At 38.3% G+C, this 27,710-nt stretch overlaps 1 protein-coding gene across 1 annotated transcript in view; it reads right to left on the reverse strand.

Moving 5' to 3' along the window:
• Positions 1 to 27,710, reverse strand: part of MAP3K5 (mitogen-activated protein kinase kinase kinase 5) — a 104,017-nt gene that overhangs the window by 30,774 nt on the left and 45,533 nt on the right. The window contains exons 6-12 of the mRNA XM_005509432.3: positions 27,099 to 27,205; positions 23,419 to 23,589; positions 18,533 to 18,645; positions 12,242 to 12,401; positions 9,921 to 10,071; positions 6,827 to 6,934; positions 2,473 to 2,522 (exon numbers count right to left, since the gene is read on the reverse strand). Coding sequence (XP_005509489.3) covers positions 2,473 to 2,522; positions 6,827 to 6,934; positions 9,921 to 10,071; positions 12,242 to 12,401; positions 18,533 to 18,645; positions 23,419 to 23,589; positions 27,099 to 27,205 — 860 coding nt within the window. The remainder of the gene's footprint in view (positions 1 to 2,472; positions 2,523 to 6,826; positions 6,935 to 9,920; positions 10,072 to 12,241; positions 12,402 to 18,532; positions 18,646 to 23,418; positions 23,590 to 27,098; positions 27,206 to 27,710) is intronic.

The following is a 27,710-nucleotide window of genomic DNA, read 5'->3' on the forward strand; positions in this document are numbered from 1 at the left end:
AGCAGCTTTGTGGAACTTTTGTCTGTTTTCTAGAAGTGTAGCAGTACAGACACCTCTCACTGTCATAATTAAGCAGTCTGATGAGATTCCAAGCTCCAAGAACTTGGAATGGAAGATGAACATCCTTGTTGTCAATTCTTAAGCTACCAAGAAAACTGGATGCAGATCTGAATCCAACTTTTTCGCCGTTTCTAACACCACATTCATCAGCATGACCTCTGAGGCACCCTCCCACAGAAACAACACAAGGAGCAGTTATTTCACAATGCAGGGCTTGTCCCAAACACTTAGAAAAAGCCAAGTGGTAGTATAGCAACTTCAGTCTGCTACTTTATTTTTTTATTTTTAAATTGGAAAAAAATAAGATGTTCTCTTCTTGCTCATATGATATCGGCTCTGCAGAGCACTAAGGACTTTTCTGGATAACCTAAGATGCAAAGCACCTTTGGGTAGCAGCCATGTTCCAAAAGCTCTGATGAAGCCCTTCAAGATTAACCCTACTTTTTGAGCTGATTCAATATTAAACATTTCTGTTTAAGAGGTCAAGAAGATATATGACAAAACCAGAGTTATTTACATGGGCACACAAACCAATAATCAATGAGTTCATTAAGCTAAACCAAATTACCATGACTCCCTGCACACAGAGTGAGACTTAACACTGCGCTGCTCAGAGAACTCCATCTACTTGCCAGGTCCCTTTGCAGTTCTTGAGAGTCAAACTCTTACTCATGAAATAAGACACCTATTACACTGGCTGATATGCAGCACACAGAAGTAGTGACCCCTCAGCCACCTCCTTGAAGTATTTACCAAAAACACTTGCCATTTCCTCAGACCTGCTGCCTCCCTATGTGATGCAGTAAATATTTATGGAGTCCGCTACTGAAAAAGCCTCCAAGAGGTACAAAGACTTGCCTTGTACATTAATAAGTGAGAGGGGAAGGCAGAGAAAAAAGGACAATAAATAAATACTTCTTCCTTTTTTAGAAGCACATAAAAACATACTGTAACCAAAACCCAAACCAGACTGAACTAAGCATATCATTCCAATTTTTGCCTAAAATAAGCTGGATCCCACAGGACTGAACTGCTATGCCTATTGATAGTTTGTTTTTTTAAGTTACTTTTTGGAAAGAAAAAGAATCATCCATCTGTGCAAAAATGTACTGCAGACATAGCAACAGCTTTGTGTATGGAACAGTTATTATTAGAACAGGGCAATGACTACCAAAAAAACGCAAGATTTCTGGCCTTTATTTTTTTTTTTTTTTCTCTAAATTACACTAAAAGCAAACACCAAAGTGGAAAGTTGCAGGATGCCAAAGCACAGAGAAATTCTAGGGAAAAAGAACAGACCAAGATGAAGAACTGATATGAAGGGGTCACAGCAGTGGTTGAACACTATTTCCTTGCTATCAGAAGACACAAATTGCAAGGGTGTACCCTGTCAAAAAGGATGCATGCTATGCTCAACCTGGGCTAGCAAAGCAGACCCACTAGCTCAAATTCAGTTGTTCTCTACTGACAATATTCACACAACCCTCGCCCCCAGTGAAGAATTCTCCCTAGGAGAAGTCTCCTTTATAGACAAAAAACATTTTGCTGAAATCAAACAAGTAGATGGCAAAGTCCCATCCCAAAGGGGAAAGCATGCTAAAGAAAGATGGCCTTCAACATATAACATCTTCTCCTCTAATTGGGTCAAGCCGGTCTTGCACATGACCTATGATCCGTTAATTCATTTGTATCTACTCCACCATGAATAATCTTTGGGAGGTTTGGGATTTTTGTATGGTTTTTGTTTTGGTAGTGTTTTGTTGTTGTTGTGGGTTCTGTGGCTGTTCTCCCCCCCTTTCTTCTTCTTCTTCTATTGACTCCCTTTTCTGTTCTCTCAATCTTCAACCCTTCACTTCATGGTCTATCCACCACCTTGCATTGACAGACTCCTCTCCTTATAGGCCTTCTCTAAAACAGTTTTGCTGCTGTACACATGGACAGACAGAAGCAAAATTAAAGCCAAACATACACACTCATGTCAAAACCCTACAACAGGTAAGCAATTAGGATACTGCAAGACAGCCCAATCCTTCCAGTTCCTCATATCCTCCTGCTCTGCATCCACATATTACTGTCTGGCTGTGACAGAATTCAGGTAAAATGGCACAAAACTTTGGCAGTTATTTTAATTCAATCTCAATGAGCATAAAGTGACTACCAACATTTTGAAAATATTGGTTCTTTAAATTAATGAGCTATGTTTGCAAGCTTTTACATAATGCAAGTGATCTTTTCTGAATCAGGAATAAGCCTCCTGGGGCTTCACGTAGAGCAGGGCACCCGTGAAAGCACCTGCAATACTATGCTCCAGTTCTGTGCCTGTTACTCTACCAAGGTCCAACAGTATCAGCTTAATACCATACTTATTCAATTACTCTTCTCATTTCAAAAAATGAAAACAAAAAGACCTACCTTACTCCCCTAATAGAAGCAGCACTGAAGTTCCATTCATGGATACCTTTCTGCAACACACAGAATAAAATAAATAAATAAAACATTGCCTTTTATGAACAAAGCACCAGTAGGCATATCTTCTAGTCTGAAACTCAAGACATGAAAAGAGAAAAACTTGAATTATAAACAGCCTATCACCTTTTAACAGGTTTGGGTTTTTTTAAATGGTGCTGTGGGTTGTTTGTTTGTGTTTTGGTGGGGTTTTTTTGCTTGTTGGTTTGTTTTTTACCCCAAAGCAACAGAAGGTCTGGATTGAAGTTTTCCTTTGTTTGTTTCTTCACTGCTTACTCTGCAAACATGATATACTATTTAGAAAGCATGCAAAACAGCAGATTAGAAGGGCTGCCAGTAGAGCCTGGTCTGGGTGCTAAACCTGGGGGTCACACACGACCCACTCGAAAGTGTGGGGGGAGAAAATTCCACGAGGCTGCTCTGCACACTTAGTGCCCTGGTGTGTGGGAAGACCAGACAGAGAGAGCCCTGAGCAGGAAGCCTGACTCTGGAGAGCAAAGCAGGAAATTCTTGGAAAGTAAGAGGAATTGCCCAGGGAAGAAGCAAATCGGAAGGTCAAGCGTCCAAAGAGAGAGAAAGGAGATTATTACCCTCAGAATCCAGATGACAGCAGTTAAGAAAGTACTGAAACCCCCAAGAGCTGCTGGAAAGAAAGAAAGAAGCTGCTCTATGAAAACACAAAGGGCCAGGAGGCCTCACTTATTTTCAGATCTTTAAAATTTACATCTGTCACATTCAGCAGAACTGAGTTCTCTCTGTAGACAGTCATATTACTCTATGTTTATATTCTATCATAATAAAACTTCACTGTAGGAAACAGAAGTCTTTTGTATCTTCTCATGAAAACATTCTTCTTACAGGAGAAGGTGGAACTACGCCACCCCAAAGTCCTGGCAACCTTGGGATCCCACCACAATGAGCAACATATTTGAAGAAACTCTGCTTTCTAGAGCTGAATTTTATTTGGCATTTTAGTGACCTGTGCAAGTAAAAGGCACATTTCTTGCTGAGATGTAATATTATAGCATAAGGGAATAGTGTCAAATACAACCAGAATCAAATGTACTCCAAAAGAAGACATGAAAATGTGTAGCTTATAAAACATTTAATGAATAGTGAAATACACAGAAGTCAGAATGGATGCACTGCCAAGATAGTTGCACAATATGCAGCAAATAACAGAGAAAATTATTCTCCCAGCTAAAACAGCTTGCTTTAAGGCTTCTTACATAAATTTTCTCCTCATCTGTAATTCTCTCCTTCCTGTTCAAATCACAGTAAAGACTGTGATGCTAATACAAAATGCCTAACACAACACACCAAAAATACAAGTAAACATCTCTCTTGAAGCACAAGCTTCACACCATTATATTTGTGAAGAACAAAGCAGTAACTCCAGTATCTCTTCAATGCTAAATGGGGGAAAGGGTTTCTTCACTTGGGAACATGGACAGGAGAACAGCCTGACATTAAGACAACGTGGGATTGCATCTTAGAGGTACCAACTAATGCTAGTGTGAAGTCTATGTGAAACTAGACTTGCCTGGCTCTCTTGCATGAAGAAATATCCCCAACTCAATCCCTCTGCTAATAAGGAAGGTATATCTGCACTGTCTTTTACTCCTCCCTCCATATACAAATTCTGCCACTTCCCAATTTTCCATGCTTGAAAACTTTCTTCAGAGCTCAGCTATTGGTACTTGTCCAATTCCCACTATTTGGAATAATATAAAATCTAAATAAGTTAAAATATATGTCCTGACAGGCAGAAATACTCAAGAAGCATAACAAGAAGCCCAAGTATTCTGGGTTTTACCTGTCACCTATGTGGAACTAATCTCTCACAGATTCATACATCTTTTATGTACCACATGATGTTCTCTGACAACAAAATAATATAACAGTTATGTCCCTCACGATCTTGCCAAATTTTGAATACACTGGAGTAAACATATCAGGCATGCTATCCAAATTCAGCATCTGTTCTTTGGTTAGGCAAAAAAAACACCAACCACCCAAAAGAAAACTCAAAACGGGTTCAGAAGCCAACATGAAACAGAGACAGGCTGTTCTATTTCAAACTTGCAAACAACACTGTTGCATTCCTGTAATCCCAAGCAGAAAGGGCTGCAAAAAATAGGGAACTGCAAGGCAAAAGTAACATGCATTCTACAAAATATAATGCTATCTGATTTTTATAGGCATTTGTTTATGTTAAACTTGGTATTACTGAAGGCATAAATACTAAGGTGTACTGCTAAAAAAAGCCACAGAAAAGGAAGAAGCCAATTTTTTTATCCTGGTATTGACTGCCATTTGCCTATTTATTACAAATCTGCTTGTTGCATGTTCCAACTGAGTTCCACTTAGGACTTCAAATGGAAATTCATATTATTTGTGCATGAAACAAAGTTCATACACCTCATAACTCACAATTCTTATTCTTAGAGCACTGATTGAATTTTGGAAAACAAGTAGAATCATTAATTTACGAGCCAAAATGAACTGAAATCTGAAGTGTGAGCTGGTAAACCTCTGACAGACCTATGGTTGGTAGACCGAAACTAGATAGTTGAAGCAGTTTCCAAACCCAGCTGTTTAACCTGTCCTTGTAGTCAGGATACATGATCTTTGCTTGTTAATCAGTGCCTAAAACGCCTGTTTTTAGACTAGTAAGGATCAAACCAAGACACTTCCTCTTTGCTGTGCACTGATAAATAATATATCAATTTCCCTCATAAAATCTCTTACCAAAGGCAAACATAGTCAGTACTTAATACTGACTAGTATTCAGACAGAGTCTGATCACTTTATGTGAATGATTATATTGCAAGAATGTCTGTGACAGAGGTGAACAGGACTCAACAGTCCAGAAAATTCCTTCTAGTCCTATGTTCCTTCTTATATTATACATAAGCCACTTAACAGACTGGAAATTATCATTCAGGGGGTGAACTACATACACACACAAAAAGGCCTACCAAAAAAAAAAAAAAAAAAAGCATGAATAAGTAGTTTCTAAACAGAATAAGTTCTGAATATAGAAATACTTTCAGAACAGATATTTTACAATAGCAAGGTTTACTTTGTAGTACTGACAAATCATTATTTGTGACAAATTCTGGTTTTGTTCAAGAATTGCATAAATTTATTTTTTATATTATTCTCTGATGCTGAGCCTACTTGGAAAAACATCAGTCAGAATAAACCACAAATAAACAGAAATTCTTTGGTCTAGGCAAACATTTCAGCTTGTGCTCTAAATACGCTATTTCAGACACTGCCCATTTACATTTTCTCATGAATGCACAAGAAAAATCCTAACCGGTATGGCCACACTTATTCTGCATGCAATAATGTTGCTCCTTTAACAGACTACGAGTATGAAGGTTGAGGGGTGGATTACCTGAAAAATTAGGGTCTTCATTGTCCTATATTGCAGGCAAACAAAATACTGTCAGGGAGGAACAGTGCTAGTTTTTACAAATCACACCATGTCCAGCGTTGTGCCTCCAGCTGACTCAGCCTCCATTAACTCTTCACATACTTCCCCCAAGTTTCCGTGCTCCCATCCTTCTCTGAGGTTCTGTGATGTCCTCCCTGTCCTCTTACTAACAATTTGCTTCCCAAACATCCCAGAATGCAATAGACATTCCTGGTTTTCCACTCCCCTTGCATCTCCAGATTTTCTAAGCTCCTTTCCAAAGAGGTCTGGCTATCTCACACCTTGACATACGGACCTCCCAGCTTTTCCAGTCTCTAGACCTCCTGAGCATCTACCTATTCTTCTCCCAAATGCTGCTTTGACTTTTCATTGATTCTGCTCTTATTTTAAGACACCAACCTCTACTTAATATTAAAGGAGTATTTACCACAGCTGACAAGTAATACTGCAAGTACAGGAAGAAGATAATTCTGTTTGTATAAGTAACTTCATGCCACATTATTTGTATGATGACAGTACGTGGTAAATTACTTTAAAAGTCTTAAGCAACAGACTTCTTGTATGTTCTACACTGTTTTAAAACAACCTGAAAGAAGATGCAAGTTACTTTAAAAAAATGGAGACACAAGATCCATTGAACAACAGTACAAACTTACCATGGCATTCTTAATTTTTTCTATTAAAAAAAAGAAAGCATGGCAACATATGTCCACAGCATCTTCCTGTGCATTACTAAAACACTTCTCCTTTGCAGAATCTATCATTAGATGCAAGTGTCTACATGCTATATGCCTTCTGTACCATGCACACTTCTAAATTGTGAAAAAAGTTACTACAGACAACATCATGGCATACCTTGTCATCAGGCAGAACATGCCAGATAGATACAGTCTTCTCCTCAGCTTCACTATTGATGGAGAGATACGAGGGCTGATAGATTTTTGTTGGTTCTAATATTAAAACCTTGTAGAGAAAGAAAAAAAAAAAAGAGTTAGCACAAAATATGTAGAACTTTAAAAAGTATTAAATGTGTTACACTATTTCTGTAGTTATACTATAGCAGAAAAAAAAGTGTAAACAGAATGCAAGGTAAAATTGTAGGTACTGGGCTAGTTTAGCATAGCTCACAGATACTTAAGATTAAAAAAGAGAAAGCAAATTTTCATTTAGCTTTTTATGTAAGGCTATTATGTCACACAATTTTCCAAATTATTTCTCTGACAACTATCAGATTTTGAAATATTTCTGCCACAATTCATTCTCTTGCAATGCCAATCAAGAACATCCATCTCCCATGTGGACACGATTCATGGTATAGCTTTATCATCTTTTGGTAGAAGCGCATTTGGGTAAATAAGAAAAATACATCAAACTAGAGCTAGACTGAACTGCTTTTGATTTAGACCACTGTGGACTGTAGCCACCAGATCAAATTATTTGCTCAAAAAGGAACAAGCACACCACTGCAAGAGGCTGACAGCTAAAGATTCTTGAAAATTTCCTGGAATAAGTGAAACAAAACAAAGCAACACCATGTAAAAGAGATAAGATGCAATGCAGCAAGATTTAGTCTAACATAAGCACTTAGCAAATGAAGCCAGCCACCCAGACACTTTAAAAATGTTCTGCCAGAACAACTTCCAGATTTTAAAGCTCCCAGAAATGCTTTAAAGAAGAAATGTTCTAAATAAAAAAGTCAAAGTTCGGCTATTTGAAAAAATGTTGTTTGCCATCATACTTATTTATTTTACATTTTCAGTGGTTAAGATCTGATATCTAAACCACCAAATCTATATTGTCTGTGTTGAAGATATTCTCATTCTTCAGAATGTCAAGTATTGTTATTAATTCAAGAAAAAGCTACTCTCTTCCACTGCAGAATGGATAGGAAGATTTCTGACCCTCAGAGATTAGCTGATGTTTATAAAATGGGACTAAGTTATAGATGGTAAACAAGCTGATAATCTTTGTTTTTTCTGTACTTCCTTGTCCTAATAAAAATTCCGATCATACACCATCTCCAAAATATCCATGATATAGAATTTCTCATTTGAAAATTTTTGGAGTTCAAAGAATTGCTGTAGGAAATGATGACTGACTGGGGCAACTTGGTGTACATGTATTTTAAAAAATATTACATAAAAAACTAAGCAGGCAGTCTTGGAAAGAGTCACAGGCTTAGAGTCAAATCTAAGCCACGTCACCTCCTACAGAGTCAATGAAGACACAGATACCCTGGAAAAAGTGCAAAGCCAAGTTCTGAAAAACAGCTAGCCGTTTAACCCTGTAGATTATGACCAGCGGGATTTCAAATGTGTCACTTGGCATCTCCAGACACTTAAAATGTCTAAAATCTGGTTTAGACCACTTTACAAATTGGGGTCTTCAGCCTATGGCAAGTTACTCACACATTGTGTCATTTCTTCCTCTAATGCCAAAAAGAGGGTGATGACACTGATGCTACCACACAAGAGAGCAACTGACAGCCAAGCAAGTGCTGATGGACAGTGAAGTCCTTAAGTTCAAGCTCCAAGAACAATTCAAAACCAGGAAATCTGCAAGAAATTTCTTTTAGTCTAAATTATTTGCAAGAACCTGAGAGAAGGGAAGATAAACAAAGTTACTGCGTTTCATTTTGTGGACTTGTTCCAGGGTGTGATTTTCCTTGTGAATATGCAGAAATAGAATTTTTGTAGTATGAGAGATCATGTATGTCTCTATGCAACAACATAGTAGTTTCCTATACAACACAGTCAAACTTTCGGCTCACGTTATCACAACGATCAGCTTCAATTAGTCTCATTAATAAAAATCCAAACCATTTGACTTGGACAATTTTATAACTTAGAGCCCATTTAAAGTATCTTATTGGACCATTTCATCAAGAAAACAAAACAAAACAAAAAACCCACCACCAACAACAAACAATCCACTAAAAAGAATATGGCCTTGTCTTTTGTAAAAAAAAAACAGGGCATTCAAAATATTTTTTGCTTCCCTGCAGAACTTTACATCTATTCTCCTTGGAGAAGGGGAACCAGACATCCTAGAGAGGCTCATGTTGCTTTTACTTTACTGCCTCAAGCTGTTGCTGTTCAACACTAGAATCTTCCTTATGGATTATTAACCCATCTACACATGGAAACCAAAAGAACTGTACCAAGCAACCAGTATGCACTTCATGGATCTGAGAGGCAATGAAAACTTCTATTTAAGTAAAAACCAAAAACAAACCAGCAGCTGTATTTGCTAGTGGCCAGCTAAAAGGAATACCCCAGACATTATTTCCTGTACGTGTGTGTATATACATATGTATATATATGTATGTATATAACTAATATGTACAGGGAACAAAGATCATTTTACAGTATACTTTTAGGACATTGTACAACACCAGAATATCTCATGAAAAAAATCAGCACAGTATTTGTGAAAGAAATTAGAAAAGTATGTACATACTTATAGTGCAATGTTGTTGAAATACATTGTCTAGTATCTGGAACAACAGATTTCTGACTGCTTAGGCTGATTTTTGACCTCTAACAGAGTGCAGGCTTGATTGGCAGTAGAATATGCAAAGCCTGCTGAGCTAGCAAGAGACTAAATTCAATATCTTTTCTTCAAAACACAATGTAGTTAATACAGTGCCACCTGGAATACACTGCAAATGTTTGCTTTACAAGGATACCTATCAGCAGCAAACACTAAATAGCCAAGTTCTATCTTGACTTTTTTCATCATTACTTTCATATGGAACACACTGTGCAATCCCATTGTAGCCACATGCAATCATTTAAAACCAATCTAATATGCAGGCCCAACAAACTCCTCTCTGGACAAGCAGTTTATTGTCTGGCAACCTAAAAACAAACAATGTTTCATGTTTATTTCCTTGATGCCACCATTTATTAAACAAAACAAAACACCACCAAAAAAAACAATCACTTACTGGGAATCTTACTACAGACACATCTGTCTTTGTGGCTTCAACAAGGAAGTCCATCCAGAAGTCCACAAGTTCCTGTTTGGCCGTGTGTTCTGGAGTCAGCTTCTTAAAATGCTGATATATCAAAATAGTCTCTACAATAGACTTCAGGTACCTGTGATCATCCAAGCACACAAAGAGAGTAAATTTAATACACTTTGTAAATAATGTCTATCTTTAATCACAATGGAAGCATTCACCATTGCAACACCACGGCAGCAGGTAAAATTTTGGTTCTCTAGGATTGCTTTTAATAATACCAATTCCCCATTTAGAACTGCTATATTAGTAATCTGAAATACAAATGAGTTCTGAGACACTCCTTCCTGCATATATTCCTGCTTCCATATACTGTCTCCTAGCCTAAATCATGAAAGCTTCATGAAATAGCTAAATCCTCTACCTCTGGACCAAACTGAGCCTACATCAACCTTGTGTCAGTAGTGACCAACCTCAAAAACCTCAGTGAAAAGTCCACTAGTTTAACTTTCTACACTGTTCTGCCTTCTGCATTGTATCTGCAATTGTTTAACAGAGATTTCTAAAACATGACAGTTTTGAAACTGATTACCCTACAAATACGATAACAGCTACACTAAGCAGTCTGTTGGCATTGCCAGGGAAAGGACAGTGATGCTGAATGTCTCCCCTAAACGTAGCTCATCCCTCTCTCTGCTGTTGATTTATGGAGCTCCTCATAACAGTGCTTTCTGTTGGCATTTAAAAAAAAAAGTTGTAAAGATAATCTTACACAAATTTAATGAAAACCACAGAAATGAGATCTATAACATATTCTTAAAGAGGACTTATTACAGCTATCACTTTATTGTGCTGTTAAGCTATTCATGGAAACTTTGTTTCCAGGCTTATGACAAGAAGGTATAATGTAAACTCAGAGCCTTTTTGTAACAGTTCCATAGCTGTGCATTTTCCAAACATCCTTCCTTCTTAGGCCATGGGGATATCTGGCTTAAGGTACTGTATCTACCCCCTTTGGCATCAAGTGGGGTCTGCTGAACAGCAGGTAACAGACTAGGAAGAATTGCTCACTGGAGAAATCCTTCCCGAAGCACAAATGAGCGTGCTCTATTTTCAAAGTCCATAGACTTAAATCCCAAAGGCACCAGTACATAAAATCCTGAGAACAAGGCATTCATAAACTCCTGAAAACTGTATAAGCAGACTTCCAGAGAGTGCTATCCAGCTTCTCAGTAAAACATGCACATAGTAAAAATGGAAAACCTTGTAGATAAATACCCTGTAAACAGCATTTATAAGATATTTGGTAAGAAAACTGAAGTTCTTAATTTTGACAGTTTCCTATCTTATGTCAATATAGAAATTGAGTATTTCCATATATTAGCACATATACATACATTCTCCTCTGATCAGCTTTTTGAGACGCTTTCTAGCCTTTATAAAAGGACAAAAATACAGACTGTGACATATGCACTCTTTCAGTTGGCAGAGTGACAACTTCTTCAGTCGGAAAGAAATCTTTGTTCTCCCCAGCTAACAGAATCCCAGCCCTTGACAAGTAGGTTACTTGCTGGCTATATCCAAAGCAGAACAGGTGCTGGGAGGCCACTGTCAGTCTCCTGGCCTTTGCATAACAGGTGTTGAACCTACAGGGCTGCCTTTAACACTATACTTACAACCTTTCTGGTAACTGGACTTTAATGTATGTTCTTCTCAATCACCCTGTTCCAATGCCTGACAACCCTTTTCGTGAATATTTTTTTCCTATTATAATAGCGAATCTAAACCTCGCCTGGTGCAATTGAGGCTATTTCCTCTTGTCCTATCACTTGCCACTTGGGAGAAGAGACCAACACCCTCCATGCTACAACCTTCTTTCAGGTAGCTGTAGACAGGGATAAGGTCTCCCCTCAGCCTCCTTTTCTCCAGGCTAATGCCACTACCACTTCTCTTCAGCAATGTAACCACTGAAGCACAGTGCCCACAAACAACCCCTCCTTTCCACCTTGCCTCCAGAAGAGCCTGGAGCTAATGGTGAATCTGCCCTGCTCAGATATCAAATTAAAGACCCACATCAAATGAATTCCCAAATAAGGGCAAAAGGGGAAAAGAATTCCTTGTCTGGCTTCAGTGAAACAATACAGACAGCAAAATCTGTCAAAAAAACCAAACAAACAACTAAACAACAAACAAACAAACCCCCAAAACCAATCTCCTTTCAGCTAAATAAAATACTGAATGTGAAAGCTGGAGGGGTCCAATGTTTTAATACATAGTAATGTATGTGATCTCATTTATCACCTTACCATGCCGGTGCCTTTAGCTTAAACAGCTTTTCTGAAGCCTGGATCACTCTTATGTGGTCATTAGCCAACATACTGGCCCCCAAGAAAGATCCCACTTCCCAATAGCTCTGCAGTTTCTCCAAGCTCCCCTTTTTACCAAGCAGGCTGCTGATCTTTACTCCTGTAGTAAAAAGAATAACAGGTCACAGGAATGTATCAATGCAGTTTTAAAATAACAATTTCCCTGACTTGAAATCTATTGCTTAAATTACTGTAGCCTCACCATTTCAATGAAGTAAGACCAAAATCGTACTTACCAGTTAATGTGATATGCCTTCCAAACACCCTAGCAGTAGCAGATTTTTTTTTTTCCCCTCCCCCTCTTCCTAAAGGCTTTCTCAAGAAAGGAACTTTCAGACATCACTGTCAGGACAAGGCCACAGTCATACTACCTATGTTCTTGCATGGACCTCATCTGTAAAGGTAAATTGGGGCCTTAGGCTACACAAAATAGCTGTAAAAACTTAACAGATGCTGAATGAGGCACCTATTATGTTTTTTTCTGCTTCGTTTTTTTGACTTACAAGCCCCAAGCCCCAAACTTACCTTTATAGACAAGGTCCCATGCAGAAGGAACAGATGATCCACTGGGCTTCCTCCAGCAGTGATGTTCTTTTAATTGCCGCAAGTCCTACCCCAATGAAAGACATCTATTAATATTCATAAGTCCCTCAGCAACTCAAGATTATGGAGAGCCTCAGGCTTTATTTTGACTTGCTAAGTTTTCCGAGAAATACAAGTTTCCCTGTGGCCTTCAGGATGATTTTTAGCTATGAATATGCAGCAGCTAATATGAACTAACATGAGATTGTCTTATTTGAGGGGGATAGTGTAGGTTATCTGCAGCTTACAAGACAAGTCTCTTCACCACCAGAGCCTTTTATTCACTTTTCCCTACACTACTCCACTATGACAGTTCCCCTCCCACATCATCATCTTTTGTCCTTGATGCTAGGGCTGAGTATTCACAAGAATTTCAATGCAACTGTTGATCTTCATTTTTTCCTTGACTTTCCTTATGCATCTAGCAGACTAAACTTCATGCTGAAAGCAGCAATAAGTCTCATTAAAATGGCTATCTTTACATTAGCTACATTTCAGTCTATAGAATTCATCTTGTTTTCTCATGTTTTTCACATTATGTTATCAACAGACAATTGTTTTTAAAATGATAAATTGTATTCAAGTGGTCTATAGCCACATCTATATTGCACACTTCATGTTCTCTTGCTAACAAAAAATTGTCAGGCTTGAGTAACATACAGAACAAAACAACACTTAAATCATATAAAAACATTATTTGTTCAGTTCTTGTGAAAGAAGTTTGTTCAGTTATTCCTGAAGATAAAAAAAATGCAATAGATTTTACAAAATATCTCAGATCTACCTGAGACATGATGTAATGTACATCACATCCACAATTCCACAACATAGCGTAGTGACCATCTCTACGTATTAGGTTGGTGCAAAAGTAATAGCAGGTTTTGCATTTTTGAAATTTGCTGTTTGATACATCATTTTAATGCACTTTTTTTTTTGCTACTGACTTATTACTTGCTGTTTATATTTATTTTAGGCTATGGAAACTATGTCAGACCAAAAGCCAACATGAGCAATTTTCTTATTTGAGTTCAAAATGGGTCGTACAGCAGCAGAGACAACTCGCAACATCAACCACACATGTGGCCCAGGAACTGCTAATGAATGTAAAGTGCAGTGGTGGTTCCAGAAGTTTTGCAAAGTAGACAAGAGCCTTGAAGGTCAGTAACATAGTGGCCAGCCATCCAAAGTTGACAATGACCAATGGAGAGCAATCAGCAAAGCCGATCCTCTTAAAACTACACCAGAAGCTGCCAAAGAACTCCATGTTGACCATTCTATGGTCATTTGGCATTTGAAGCAAACTGGAAAGGTGAAAAAGCTCAATAGATGGGGGCCTCATGAGCTGATCGGAAACCAAAACAATTGGCTCTTTGAAGTGCCATCTTTTCTTCTATGCAACAACAACGAACCATTTATTGATCAGATTGTGACGTGCAACAAAAGGTGGATTTTATACGACAACCAGTGATGACCAGCTCAGCAGCTGGCCTGAGAACCACCTCCAAAGCAAATCCCAGAGCCAAACTTGCACCAAACAAAGGTCATGGTCACTATTTGATGATCCGCTGCCAGTCTGATCCACTACAGCTTTCTGAATCCTGGTGAAGCCATGACACTCGAGAAGTATGCTCAGCAAATCAATGAGATGCACCAAAAACTGCAACACCTGCAGCTGGCATCCATCATCAGAAATAGCCTAATTCTTCTCCATAACAATGCCTGAATGCATGTTGCACAACCCCCACTTCAAAAGTGGAATGAATTGGGCTGTGAAGTTTTGACGCATCCGTCATGTTCACCTGACCTCTCACCAACCAACCACCACTTCAAGTATCTTGACAACTTTTTGCAGGGAAAACGCTTCCAGAACCAGCAGGATGCAGAAAATGCTTTCCAAGAGTTTGTCGAATCCCAAAGCAGGGATTTTTATGCTACAAGAATAACCAAACTTACCTCTCATCGGCAAAACTGTGTTGATTGTAATGGTTCCTATTTTGATTAATAAAGATGTGTTTGAGTCTAGTTATAATGATTCAAAATTCACAGTAGGAAACTGCAATTACTTTTGCACCAACCTAAAATTTCAGCTCTGCAGGTCTTTAAGCCAGGGTGCTAGACACAAGTACATCGCCAAGAGACCACTTGAAGATGTACACCTACACTTGTCCATGTAGGATACGATGAGGAAATTTATGTTAAATGTGTTCAACTTCAGTTGGGTTCTAGAAACCAAAACCTACACACTATCCACGTAACACAGTAAACAGAAAGTATTAATCTCCCCCAGGACCCTACAGTAACAATAACAGCCTCTCACCAATTTTTTTCTAAGAAAGATGAGGTACTCAGTGCTAAACCTCATCCTAGTTTGCTGACCTTCCTCTATAAAGCTCATCTACAACTTACTTATCCCTGAAAGGCAAGCTGGAAAAATGCACTTATAATGTGGAGACATTAGCCACAGGTTCTAAAGACTGTAACTCTAATTTAGAGAAGTGGATATTTTTGTTTTATTTTGTCTTCCAGTGGGTTTTGGTCTTTCAGGGGGTGACAGAAGAAAAAAAACCTTTCTGTGCAAACATGCAAAGTGAATACCTTCATGAATTTCACTCTGAGTTTGTGGTCTCCTTAAAAAATTTCTCTTCTCTAGTTTATTTTAATTTCACCATCTTTTAAAGCTTTTTGAGAGTATAAGAAAATCCAGGTAAACACAAGACATTCTCTCCTTCCATGATAAATTTGGCATTCACAGGGGAGAGAAAAAAAAAAAGAAGCAGGTGAATTCCAGTATATTTTATCAAAAATATTTTGGCTTAAAAATAAATAAGCCAAAATAGAGGAACCATTAATGCCAGAAAAGCCACTGTTTTTATAATGCAAAGAATATACCCACAGCTTGTGACAAAAATAAGCCAAAATACAGCAAGTAGATATTACCAGTTAAATATTGCCATGAAGGCTTCATAAATGAACTGTTTTCCTTGCTCAAATATTGATAGAACAATTCATGTTATAGGATGGTTTGTGTGTCAAAGTTGCACAGCCTGCAGAGATCACTACTGTCAATGCAAAGCATTGCATTTTTGTTTTGGTCTCAAAGTTCTCAAATTTTCGTAGAGTTAAGAAAGCAATACTATTCAGAAAAATAGAAGGATTTTCATCAATGCTTCGTATGAGCATCTAGTTGTGAACAATTGTCTGACAAGTAGAGGTAGCAAATTTTGCAAGGCAAATTTTCTGATCTGATGTAGGTTGGTGAAAATTCTCTTGGATACTGAACTTATTATTAGTTTTATTTGAGTTATTACATTTTTGCCAATGTAATCAGATATGCATCTTTTAATTCCAGCCTCATTGACCCTCTGAAGTGCTGTTACAAACCATATCCTTCCTTAGCCTTTCCCAACCTACCAATATTATTTCCATATAACCTGGACTGAACTTGACCAGCTGGCTCTGGTCTCTCTCTTCATCTCCCACCAGAAGCCAGACTTCCTCTAATTTCTATGTGTTACAGATAATGCTGAAAGCACTGCCAGGCAAATCTAACTACTGCTAACAAATGGTCTCATATACACAGATCTAAACAAGAGGTGACATCAAAAGAATGACACACATGTAAGAGATTCTTGGGACAGAAGAAAAATCAAAACATTTTCCCACACAATCTCTGTGGTTTTACTTAGTTTCGTTTAAAACATTAACATTAGCACAATACAAAGAAAATGTTAAGCTATCCTCAGAATCTAGCACAACCCAAGCCAGCCGAGAAACCTCATCATATCTGCAGTGACCACAGTATTGTCTACAAGAAACCAAGGACCAATGACACACAGAGTCCATATTATTTATCTATTTGAGAACTTGTTTAAGAGTACCTAAGTCAGTCTGAGGCAATATTGTGACAATATTTTGATAACAAAATAAGGAAGATAAACACTAACATATAACAGGAGGGGCTGCTATATCAAAGGCTTTCAGCAGACACCAGGTAAACGTTTACATAAGAGGGAGGCACACCGACAGCTCAGAAAAGAAACTTTCCACCAAATAGCTGCTGGATATTTCTCCACTAAATCATTCATCAGCCATGGATGGAACCTTAAATAATAAGGCACCTTAATTTCTTCAACCTTCTCCATACCAACAATAGGGAAAACCAACACTAGACTGACTCAAGAGAAGATGATACCAGACACCTGATCCCTACAAATAACACCCAGATTTCAGCAGTACAATTAATTTGTCCAAATCTAGTTGGCTGTAGCCGGTGTGCAATTTAGGAGTTTCTTCAAAGCACAAGGATTCAAATTAAACCACAATAAACATAGCCCAGGTTTGCTAAACTTTAATTTAAAATTAGGCCAGCTAAGTAGAAAGCAAGACATTTTTACCTCCTACAACAGCACAAGAATTTCAATTTCAGTGTAGGAGAGGAAGGTCTTCTATATAACCCAAAAAGCAAAATCTCACTCACTCACAGAAAGGCAAATACAGTAGTTGGGACAACTCTAAGCAGCCTATCGCATCCAAATGAACACCTTCATTCACACCAGACAATTTCAATCCCATTTCCTTTATCCATGTGAAAGTAACCATCTCACTCTGAGCTTCACACTCAAAAAACTTCTCTATCTAGAAAATTACTTTCAGACATATAGCGCACACCTGACTTCTAAACTAGAGCAGTAGCTGGTTGCAGATACATGCTGTGGAGTAAAGAACATGGTTTCTTTCTCATTTGACAACCTCCTCAGGAGACAGAAGGATAAAAACACTGTACAATGAGTCAAGAAATATATGAATTAATGGAGAAGAATGCCAACTACAAAGGGTATGTTAGTACATATTACAAAATTCAGTCCTTTCTCCCATACATTCCCTGAAAGTATTAGTGACTAATTTTGGTTTAACACTCTCCTCAAATCCAGCAAAATCACAAACAAAATGGACCCCTTAGTTCTTCCTTCTTAAAAAGACAGTTTTTACAGGGAGGGTGGTGAGATATTGGACCGGGTTGCCCAGAGAAGTTGTGAATGCCTCATAATTGGAAGTGTTCAAGTCCAGGCTGAGCAACCTGATATAGTTGAAGATGTCCCTGCTCACAGCAGTGGGGTTGGCCTAGACAATCTTCAAAGGTCCCTTCCAACCCAAACCATTCTGTGATTCAATGATTCTATGAAAACAACATTCAAAAAACGTCAAAGACAGCAGCTGAAACATTCTTCTCTCAGCCCATTCCAAGCTCAAGTCAAGCGCATTTTCCCCACTGTTAGGATGGGCTTTCTGTCCATATTTCCTACAGTTCTACAAGGGGGTTGGTTTATTTGTTTTAAGGAATGCTAGCTGGAACTGGATTCCACCTTCAGGTGTTCCTGTTTCATACAAATGATGCCATTGCGAAGAAGGGCTGTTGGCTTTCACTAAGCTCTGGTAACCAGTTAAGACACTGAAACTGGAAACAGGTCTTCATGACAGCACTCACCTGCAATCAGGTGGGATCAGTGGTGGGAGGGGAGATCATCTTAAATATTCACATGCTTGCTATCAAAGCACTCGTATGCAACCATCAGATTTTACTGTGATAGTGGGTGGTGTCACACTTTCACTAGAATGTGATTTCCCTGTGAATTTGCAAGCTATAATTACCAACTTTCCGCAGCTCAAAAGAAGTATCAAAGCAATGTCCAGCTGCCAGGAGGAGTACTGCATAATTAATTCCTGACTGTAAAGTTGGCTCCGACTCAAACGCCTTCTTGAACCTAGAAGAAACAAGTGTACAAGTTTACTTTCTAAATAACGCAATCTAATAGGAACATAATTATACTTTTAGGTACTTCAAGTGCTTATCTTCTGTTTACACACCAAGAATCCATGGAAGTAAAAATATTTTACTGTTTTCCACACATGCTTTGTGGTTATTTTTAGAGGTCTGTTGTTTATAAATCCTCCTCCCATTTCCTTTCCCCCACACAACAAGCACAGACCCTACTTATCCATTCCAGCAAAGTTATAGTATCTTACTAGATCAAAAGAAAAACCAAACAAAACACCACCACCACAAAGCTTGTAAGAGACCTGTTTTACAGTTATAGCTATTAATAAGCTCACTAATGTACTGTTAAATACATTAATTTTCACTGACTTGAAACCTTAGATTCACTTGTGGATCTGCTACAGTGACATACAAGCATTTCAAAATGCATAAGCAGAAAGGCAAGTGATACAAGAACATACTACAATTTCAGTTACTTAACATTTTATTCCCTACTGGCTGCCACATTGACATTGTCTTATAAGTCTATACACACAAAAAAGGACTATACAAGATTTTATTCTCCTCAGGATGAACTAAGCAAGCAAGAGGAATAGCCATGGTATTCACCTAGCCTAAATCTTATCTTAGAAGAAGCTGAGGAGCTTCACACAAACAGAGCACACACTATCCTGATGCTTGCAATGCAAGTTGTGGTGACAACAGCAACAGCAGATCTACAGCACTTTAAACTTATTCTACAGAATAAGAACATGTTTGGTTGCACACGTGTATACACACACGTCTCTGGAAGACACAAACAAGACTGTATGAGTTAAGGAGAACAAGAGATTCAGTCAACACAACTCAGGTACAGTAAAAGCAACCGAGTTTTAAAGTACTTTCAAAAGAATGGGAAAAATACAAACAAATGGATTATCTTGAAGTTCAGCAGGTTTTGAGATTAATACATAAGGAGGGAAAGAAAAATCATCTATGCAAAAACTAAGAATTTGGATTCCAGACCACTCTTTGTGTACGTAAAGCTAAGGCCTTTTAATCCTAACAGGCCAAAAATATGGCTGCTTTAAAAATTCTTTTAATTTTCTTCATTGTTTTCCCTGCTCTAATTATTCAGGACTTTGTATCCTTTAACATAAGCTCTACTTCCTAAATCTGCAAGACAGGCTCCTCTTCAGTCTGCTACATACGTACTTTTTCTACAGTCCAGTTGCCCATCTCAGTAGACTAGAGTCTAGTTCTCTAAAACAACCAACCATCCAACCACAAGCAAACAAAAAGCAACAACAAAAAACTGATGAACAAAGTCTCATTTTCTTATTTTCTTTCATCGTCTGCCTTTCTTCTACTGTGAGTTACAACAAAACAGGAAAGTACCTGAAAAACATTTTTGCTCACTTAAAACAAACCAAACCACTCACAATAAAAAAAAATTGAAGCCCCATAAAATCCTACCAACCAAACAGGACAACATCCTCATTGATTCTAAGCATATATAGCTGGAAGATCTCTTAGCTGGTGTAATCTGTTTGGAGACATCATGATGCTGGGAGCTGTATTCTCTTTTATTTTTTTCCCTAGAGAAATTCATGGCGTAACCCTCATGTAGTATCAAGAAAAGGAGAGACAAAAGATTGACAGAGGAAGAAAAAAATGTGAAGATAAGCATGTTTGTTCCAATACAAGAGAGTCTATTTTCACTTTTTTTAAATTTGCCCAAAATTGCCTAGTTTCTGGCATGACTATCAAAATTTCTGTAGTCCTTGGACAGATACATAGAAAACTTCAAAACTAAAAGACTAAAATAAGTATCTCTCATGCGAATCAACAGGCAGGCACATTTGTGCTGTAAAAAATGTTAATCATACAGGCAAAGGAGGTGGAGATGGGCAGAAGTTTGCAAAACAGTTACTGCTTGCAGAAGTAATTGGGGAAACAGCCTCCAAAAAGCCTTTCTTAAATATGTTATCACAGAGGCACCACCGGCACTGCTGATGTGTCCAGTTTTGGCCAGCAATGAGCCCATTTGACCTGGCTGGAACCAGCCGTATCCAACACAGAGCAGCTCCTGGTCTCTCTCCACAGATGCCACCCCTCCAGTCCCTTGCCACTTGCTCCCAGCAGACCAGAAGGCACATCCTGGGAATTCCTGTCGCTGGCTTCTGCCTTTTCATTCCAACTTGCTTCCAAATCTCCCACCCCAAAGCAAAACTCATCTTTCTGCTGATCTTTATGTGCCACTAACACCAAGAAATACCAGTATCTTGGACCTCCGTGGTCCTATTTACCACTCCTGAATAATTACAATTAAAAGTGTAATTTTATATCTGGTGTGATCCTGCACTGACATTCTTAAACCTTATATCTCCATAATTCATACAGCAAAGATTTACAGGCAAAAAATCCCCGTAATAATTAATTCTGAATAAATTAAATTGCTTGGCTTCCCAAGCAACTCACAAGTCACTTCTATTGACTGAACCAATTTGAATTCAACTGGTACAATTGCTGTACATTGTCATGCCTCAAATAGCACTGGCGGAACCCACACAATACTATGGAAAGGCATGAAAGTTTAAAAGTCTGCCTATAAAGTAGAGGCTGGCTTAGCTGACGCAATTATAAATGCCATCAAGAAATCGAAAGCTGACATTTGAGAAAATGTTGCAGTGCAGACACTGAATTAGGGAGGTAGCAGTGAAAATATTTGAATAAAGGCTTGATGGCTTGAGTAAGTCCGATTTACACTGCCAGTATGCAACAAGAAAGTGACAGTTAATAATTAATCTTTCATTTCTTATCTCATATTTATATGAAATGATGCCTTTTATTCTGCTTTTCAATTGTCAGGAAAGCATACTGACTCCCTATTTCCTTCCCCCCGCCTTTTCTGGGGGAGAAGGAGAGGGAATAGATCGAAGTACCTGCACACACCTCCGCCCGTGGTGGCCTGCAGCAGCACTAGGGTAGGTCTGCTCCTTCCCAAGAGCCTTTAACTGAGTTATGAGTCAACTCTTCAGCCACGTCAACCCTGTTGTATGACTAACACTAGAATTCAAATCAATATCCAGCATCAAGCACAAAACAAAAGCAACAGTCCCATGGTCCCATGTGGTACAGCAGCCAGCTAAACTCCAGCTCGACTTGAGAGAGGTGACCCTGTTCTAAGGCAGCAGGAGCATGGAGCAGTCTGTACAGAGTCTCACTTGCCAGAGACTTCAGGGATGATTTTGGGGTGGCTGGTCAGCATCCCACCCCGCTGCATGAGCTGCCAGCTGCTGTCCCCTCCCAAGCTGGTCTGTCTGACTGCAATCACTTCCCATCATTCAAAGGTATCAATATCCAGATTGCTACAACGAATCTCGTGTGTTAAACATGTCCTAGAAGTAACCACCACTATTATACATATCATTCTTAGTTCAACTCACTTTGAAAATCTCAAAGTTTCTGTTCGTTAGGCACTATGAATAAGTAAAAAGCAACAGCAAAAGTAATTTCTATTTATTCCATTTAACCTGTGATAATGCCTAGTATTTGTACACAAGATAACAGTTTAATGGTTTTCTTATTATATAAGTTCTTGAGATTTTTTTAAAACAGCCTCTGGAAGGTTTGTTATGGGTCTTGCCTTAGAGGAAACAAATTTTTTCTTTAATCCAAAATTATGAAGGCAGAACCATGACAATATGCTACATTCCTCTCATTTCAACGTATTGTTTAAAAAAATCCACTAAGCATTGCAAAACTGTAAAGCATGACCAGCAATTATAAACTGCACTTAAATTCTGAGGCCATAAATGGTAAGTGACCACATCTTTTATGAAAGAGTTCTAATCTTAAGTTTACTGAAAACAAGTGATAAATGAAGAAGAGAGAAGAAAGCTTTCTATTCTAAGCAATTACTTCAACAGGCAGCTGATGAGCACAAGACCAGAACTAGGATCTGATGTGCAGGATACATAAACAGAGATTGTCTGTACCCTCATCTTAATCATAATGGAGAAAAGCAGCTCATCCTGACAGAAGTCTAGGATGGTGTCCAGTGCCTCCATTTCAAGTACATTGCTTTTGGAAATTAAAAGCCAGAAGGATAAGAGACAGAAACTATTTTTTTAACCTATTCCACATAAGAGTGTTTTAGTGTATTTCAAAAGCAATAGAATTATAGAGGCAAATATCATGTTTTAAGATAAGAATTTGCCTAGACTATTGTGTGCTTCTTCAACTATCAACAGTATTGTAGTCCACTGTAATATGCACATATTTTATGGTGATGGCGTGATAAAACTTTTGCCATCGTAAGTTTGGAACACTTACATTGCTTGTGAGCATGGAAGCCAAAAAAAAGATAGAATGGGACATCCTAAACATCAGTGCAGAGTTAAATCTCAGCACCTTTAAGTCCAGCTAGCTAATATCTACCAGATTAGAGATATACCAGTTGATTCACACTGATTATTGTCTGGCCTAGATTCCTAAGAATCATATTGTAAGGTATGCTAAGAATAATATAGAGGAGGAAAATACACTGCTGAGAGCTAGCTAAACTTCCAAATCTGAGGCACTTCAATAACTTTGCAGATCCAGATTTGTGAACAACATAAATCTCTCATTCTTAACAAATACGTGAAAATTAGAAGATTCAGTGGATCCCTTAGTAAAGCCAAATATTTGGAACAAAAACCAGTTGAAATATCTTCTTTAAGGAGTATTTTCCCAAAGCTAACAAAAGGACCGATATCAGGAAAACAGTACTCACCAGAATGTCCCTTTGTCCCTGCTTTCTGTATCTATGAACCCAGACTCCAAAAACATGTCCTTGTAAATTCGACCAACCAGGCAGTACATATCTGAAGCTACTTGGTCTTCCTGTTCTACCAGAGGAATCATAATTTCTAGAGCTTTCTGTCTGTCTCCAGGCAGATTTCGCCTATTAAAAAAATAAAAATTCTGGTTAAAAAAGTTAACAAGAAATACTTTTTTCATTACCATGTTTGGATATATATGATTGACTTCATCCATGTAAAATGTACACAATGGACCACATTATACATAGACTTTCCCCCAACTTTCTTCTTTTTTTCCCCCCCTCTCTCTCCTTTTCTTAATATCATGGGACACCTTTATGAAAGCCCCCAAACATGGGATTTTTTCTCTCTCTCTCATGAAGCCTCAGCCAGAGCAAAGCACTGACAACAGCAACAGGAGCCTCAAGAATAATTTTTAGAAAGATCATGTATTACTTTCTGACACAATGAAAAGATATGAACCTAGGTTTCATATGTAATATTTCTTTCATAGTAATTCATTCATTAAAGGAAATAAAGACTCCATTTTGCGTTTGTGGGATTTTTTTTTATATATACACACATTTTGAATGTGAAGCAAAAGGAAACAAAAAGCACAAACCAGACTGAATTCCCATGATAGGGAAGATTAAGATGTGAAGCCAATAAGGTAGTGTTAACAGAAGTACTTCAGACAAATAAACCACATAACTGCAAGCATTAGACACTTCCTGGTGACTCACACTTTGGATACATACATCATTCAGTATCAAGAGATTAGGATTTTTTACTTATTTGTGTACTGAACAAGCAAATGACTCCTTTTTCAGAAAAAAATCTACTCTTCAGTGGTTTGGGGAAAGTAATATATCCTTTTGGAGAAACTGCTTGTAATATTTGAGTGGCTACAACTTGAGCTGGGAGGAATGCATAAAAGTGGAGGTTTTATCTGTCTTGCAAGCTTTGCATTGAAGAAGCTTGCAAGAGAAGGCTACCTCAGAAAGAAAAACAACACATCAAAAGCCACAGCCACCTTAAAACAGATACTACTTGATCAGAGGTTCAGTAGTGGACTTTTTTCCTTCCCTCTACAAGAACATATCAAAGTTTTGATGCATCTGCACAGGCAGTATCAATGTCAAACCTTTGATATCAGAGCCTGTGTACTCTAAGAGATACCTGAGCTTGTGAGCTCTGAGATCATGTATGCAGCTCCAGAAGGAAGTGATGTGGAAGAAAAGGTTTACATCAAGCAGAATGAGTAACAGAGGAAGAATGAGCACTTGCATAAAAAAAAAAAATAATTAAGGAAACAGAGCAAAGGTAGTTGTTTGAGCAGACAGTATAAACTGCTTTCCTGAGGGAAAAAAAAAAAAAAAAAGGCTCTGCAAGTCTGGGCCAACCTCTATTGATGTCTCAGCCTAATGAGAAAGATAAACGAAACCAAGTGCCCTCTCTTGCCAACCTTCAGACTAATCAAATTCTAACAAATTAGGAAAAAATCAACTCAGCCTACAGAGCTGCAGTAGGCTCCCCCAGAACTTCTACAGTAGCACAGCAAGGCTGGGGTACTTATTTAAGATGGACAAGTGCTTCCAGTTCCAGGGAGAGAAATCAAGTGCTCCTGGTAGATCAATTAACAGAGTCCTTCAGATCTGTGCTATTTTGGCTCCCCTGCCAAATGATCCCAGTTGTTGAATGTTTGCTGCCTTTTGTTTTCTCATATTGACCACTCAAGTAAACCAACAATGGGAAGTCTGCATCATCTTTGCTTTTTAGAGTGAACTTTCATTACAGAAGGGCGATTTTCAGAATGGAGTTTCAGGTGGATAACTCTTCCACATCTTGTATTGACTGACACTAATCCAGATCAAACCAACAGCTAGCTGAACTTAATGACAACAGAACCAGTAAGACACACCAGTGTTTTGTGATATGAGCCTTTTACACTTTGATCTCCAGAGACAGAGGTCCCTACTTCTCCTTCCTTCCATCAGCAATGTCCTCACACACTCAATCTAGGCCAGACTAATCTTGACTAATCGAGCTGCTCTATCCTTCCGTACTAGTGACCTGGATTATAAGCAGCAGGACAGCTTCTTCCACAGCAAACATTCAGCTGCACAGAGTTCTCCAGACCTATCTCAACTCAGGAAACATCCTCTATATTCCCCAAAAGGTGAAAGCTACAGTTAGCCCAAGTAATTCTTTCTTGGCATATGCCAAAGCATGAACATTGCTGTCATGGATTCCAGTTAAATTCACACTCTGAGAAGGAAGGGAGAGGAAAATCTGATCTGAACTCCTTTGGAGGTACTACACAGACCTTTCATATGCCACTACCCTCAAAGGCTACATCTTACAGTCATATCTATAAAAAACAGGTCTTTCAGTCTACAGGAAGTCCCAACAGAACCAACATAGTGTAAGAATTTGCCTGAAAAGTTTATACTGTGGTTTTGCAGGTTTTTTCTAGTGCCCCAGTGAACTAGGCAAGTCCTGTTTTCAAAGGCAACTTTGTTTTAGAAAATGGTGACCTCACGCTCTAAATAACTTGTTAAAACTCCAAGATACACCTAGTGACTTTACTGAAGGCTGTGTAGAAGTGGCAGATACATGCTCGATTATTTAATTTGCAAAGGTCCACATATGCAAAACACGAACAAAAAGAGCAGTGTATTTATACCTTCATCTATCTGGTACAAAAGAGCAAGAAAGGACCTGGACATTATTCAGACAGAACAATGGCAGATAGCTCATTTTGTTTTCTTTGTTTGGTTTATTTGTTTTAGAAAACAGGTGGTTATTTTTCAATTAATTACGTGTGACATAGTTTTGACATCACTTTGACATGAGATGCAGTTTCTTCCTCCTCTGTGAACCTGAATTACAATATCCAAATCCATGAGAGAAACAGAAAGTTCTGCAGACATTTTCTATATTTGAGAGTTTTAAACACCTGCTGACACATGGTCTACTCCTCTAACGTCAATAGAAAAACAGTCATTGTGATAACAGCAAGGGAGCAGAAAACCTCTGCCGTTTCCTCTGAGAAAACTCGCCTTTTAATGCCTTGCCCAATTGCCAGTATCCCAGGAAAAAAAAGTCAGGGCTTGGATCTCATTTAGCCCAATAAATTAGTGCATGTGGCACATTTTGAGCATGTTATCAAAGAACATGAAAATATGTTTACTAATATAATGAAGTCTATCGACTGACATTTGATGAACATTCTCCTCTTGTCTCCTTACAGTGTCAGAACTCAGGCTCGAATGAGGATGTCTTCAGTTAGCACAAATGCTGCAGCACTGCCACCCAAACAGCAATATTAAAACTGTAATTTACAAAGGTAAAATAGTGCTAGGTCTCTGTACCTCCAAATGAGGTACTGAAATGAAAAAATGATGCAGACCTATGAAAAGACAAACAAAACACTCTTGCTTAAAGAAAGATGAATGGAATTTGACAGTGTGAAAGTTAAAGAAAGCTTAAATTGATCATGAAGCTCAGAGTCCCCAACATTGCTTCACTAAAAGCCCTGGACCTGCATATGAAGACTCCAGTAGGGAACTTCATCCACGACCGCCAACTCTACATGAAGTTTTCAGTTCCGATTTACTGTCCAACAGCAGAAGGAAGGGTGGATTCTTACCTGTTCAGCGCAAATGCATAATGAAACCTCACATGGTGGTGGGAAGCCAAGTCAAAAGTAGGTAGTTTTTCTAAAGTTTTCACCAGTTTCACAATGGAATCATAATCCTTCCAAAAGAAGGGAATAATGAAGTTTTAGGTGGCTGTACTGAGGTATGCCTATATAAACTTATCTTTGAACTAAGCACCTAGTATTTCACACCAAAAGGTATTTTAATGGATTTCAGTTCCAACTGTAAATGGCCTGGCACTCATCAGAAACATGAACATGCACGCTATTTAACCTGGAAATACAGTTTGGTCTCCTGTACTGCTTCAGTGTGAACCCGTGGAAATTTTAGTACATATATTTAATGACTGAAGTTAGCTTCAGGGGCTAAACACATATCGGAGTTCATACTGGACAGACATTAAAATGTTAGTTACATCTGTATTAAGGCCTCCCAAAACTCTGAAGTAGGCATGAGCTACAAAAACAAAGTGAAAGAATCTTTCAATGCCACAGTTTTTAAAGTGGCTTAGTTACTGACATATTAAAAACGAACAAACAACACCACACAAACAGACAAAAAACACACAGAAAATATCTTCAAAACATTTAAAGAGCAACAGC

The sequence above is a fragment of the Columba livia genome, chromosome 3 (assembly GCF_036013475.1).
Source record: "Columba livia isolate bColLiv1 breed racing homer chromosome 3, bColLiv1.pat.W.v2, whole genome shotgun sequence".
In the NCBI taxonomy this organism is placed as follows: Eukaryota; Metazoa; Chordata; class Aves; order Columbiformes; family Columbidae; genus Columba; species Columba livia.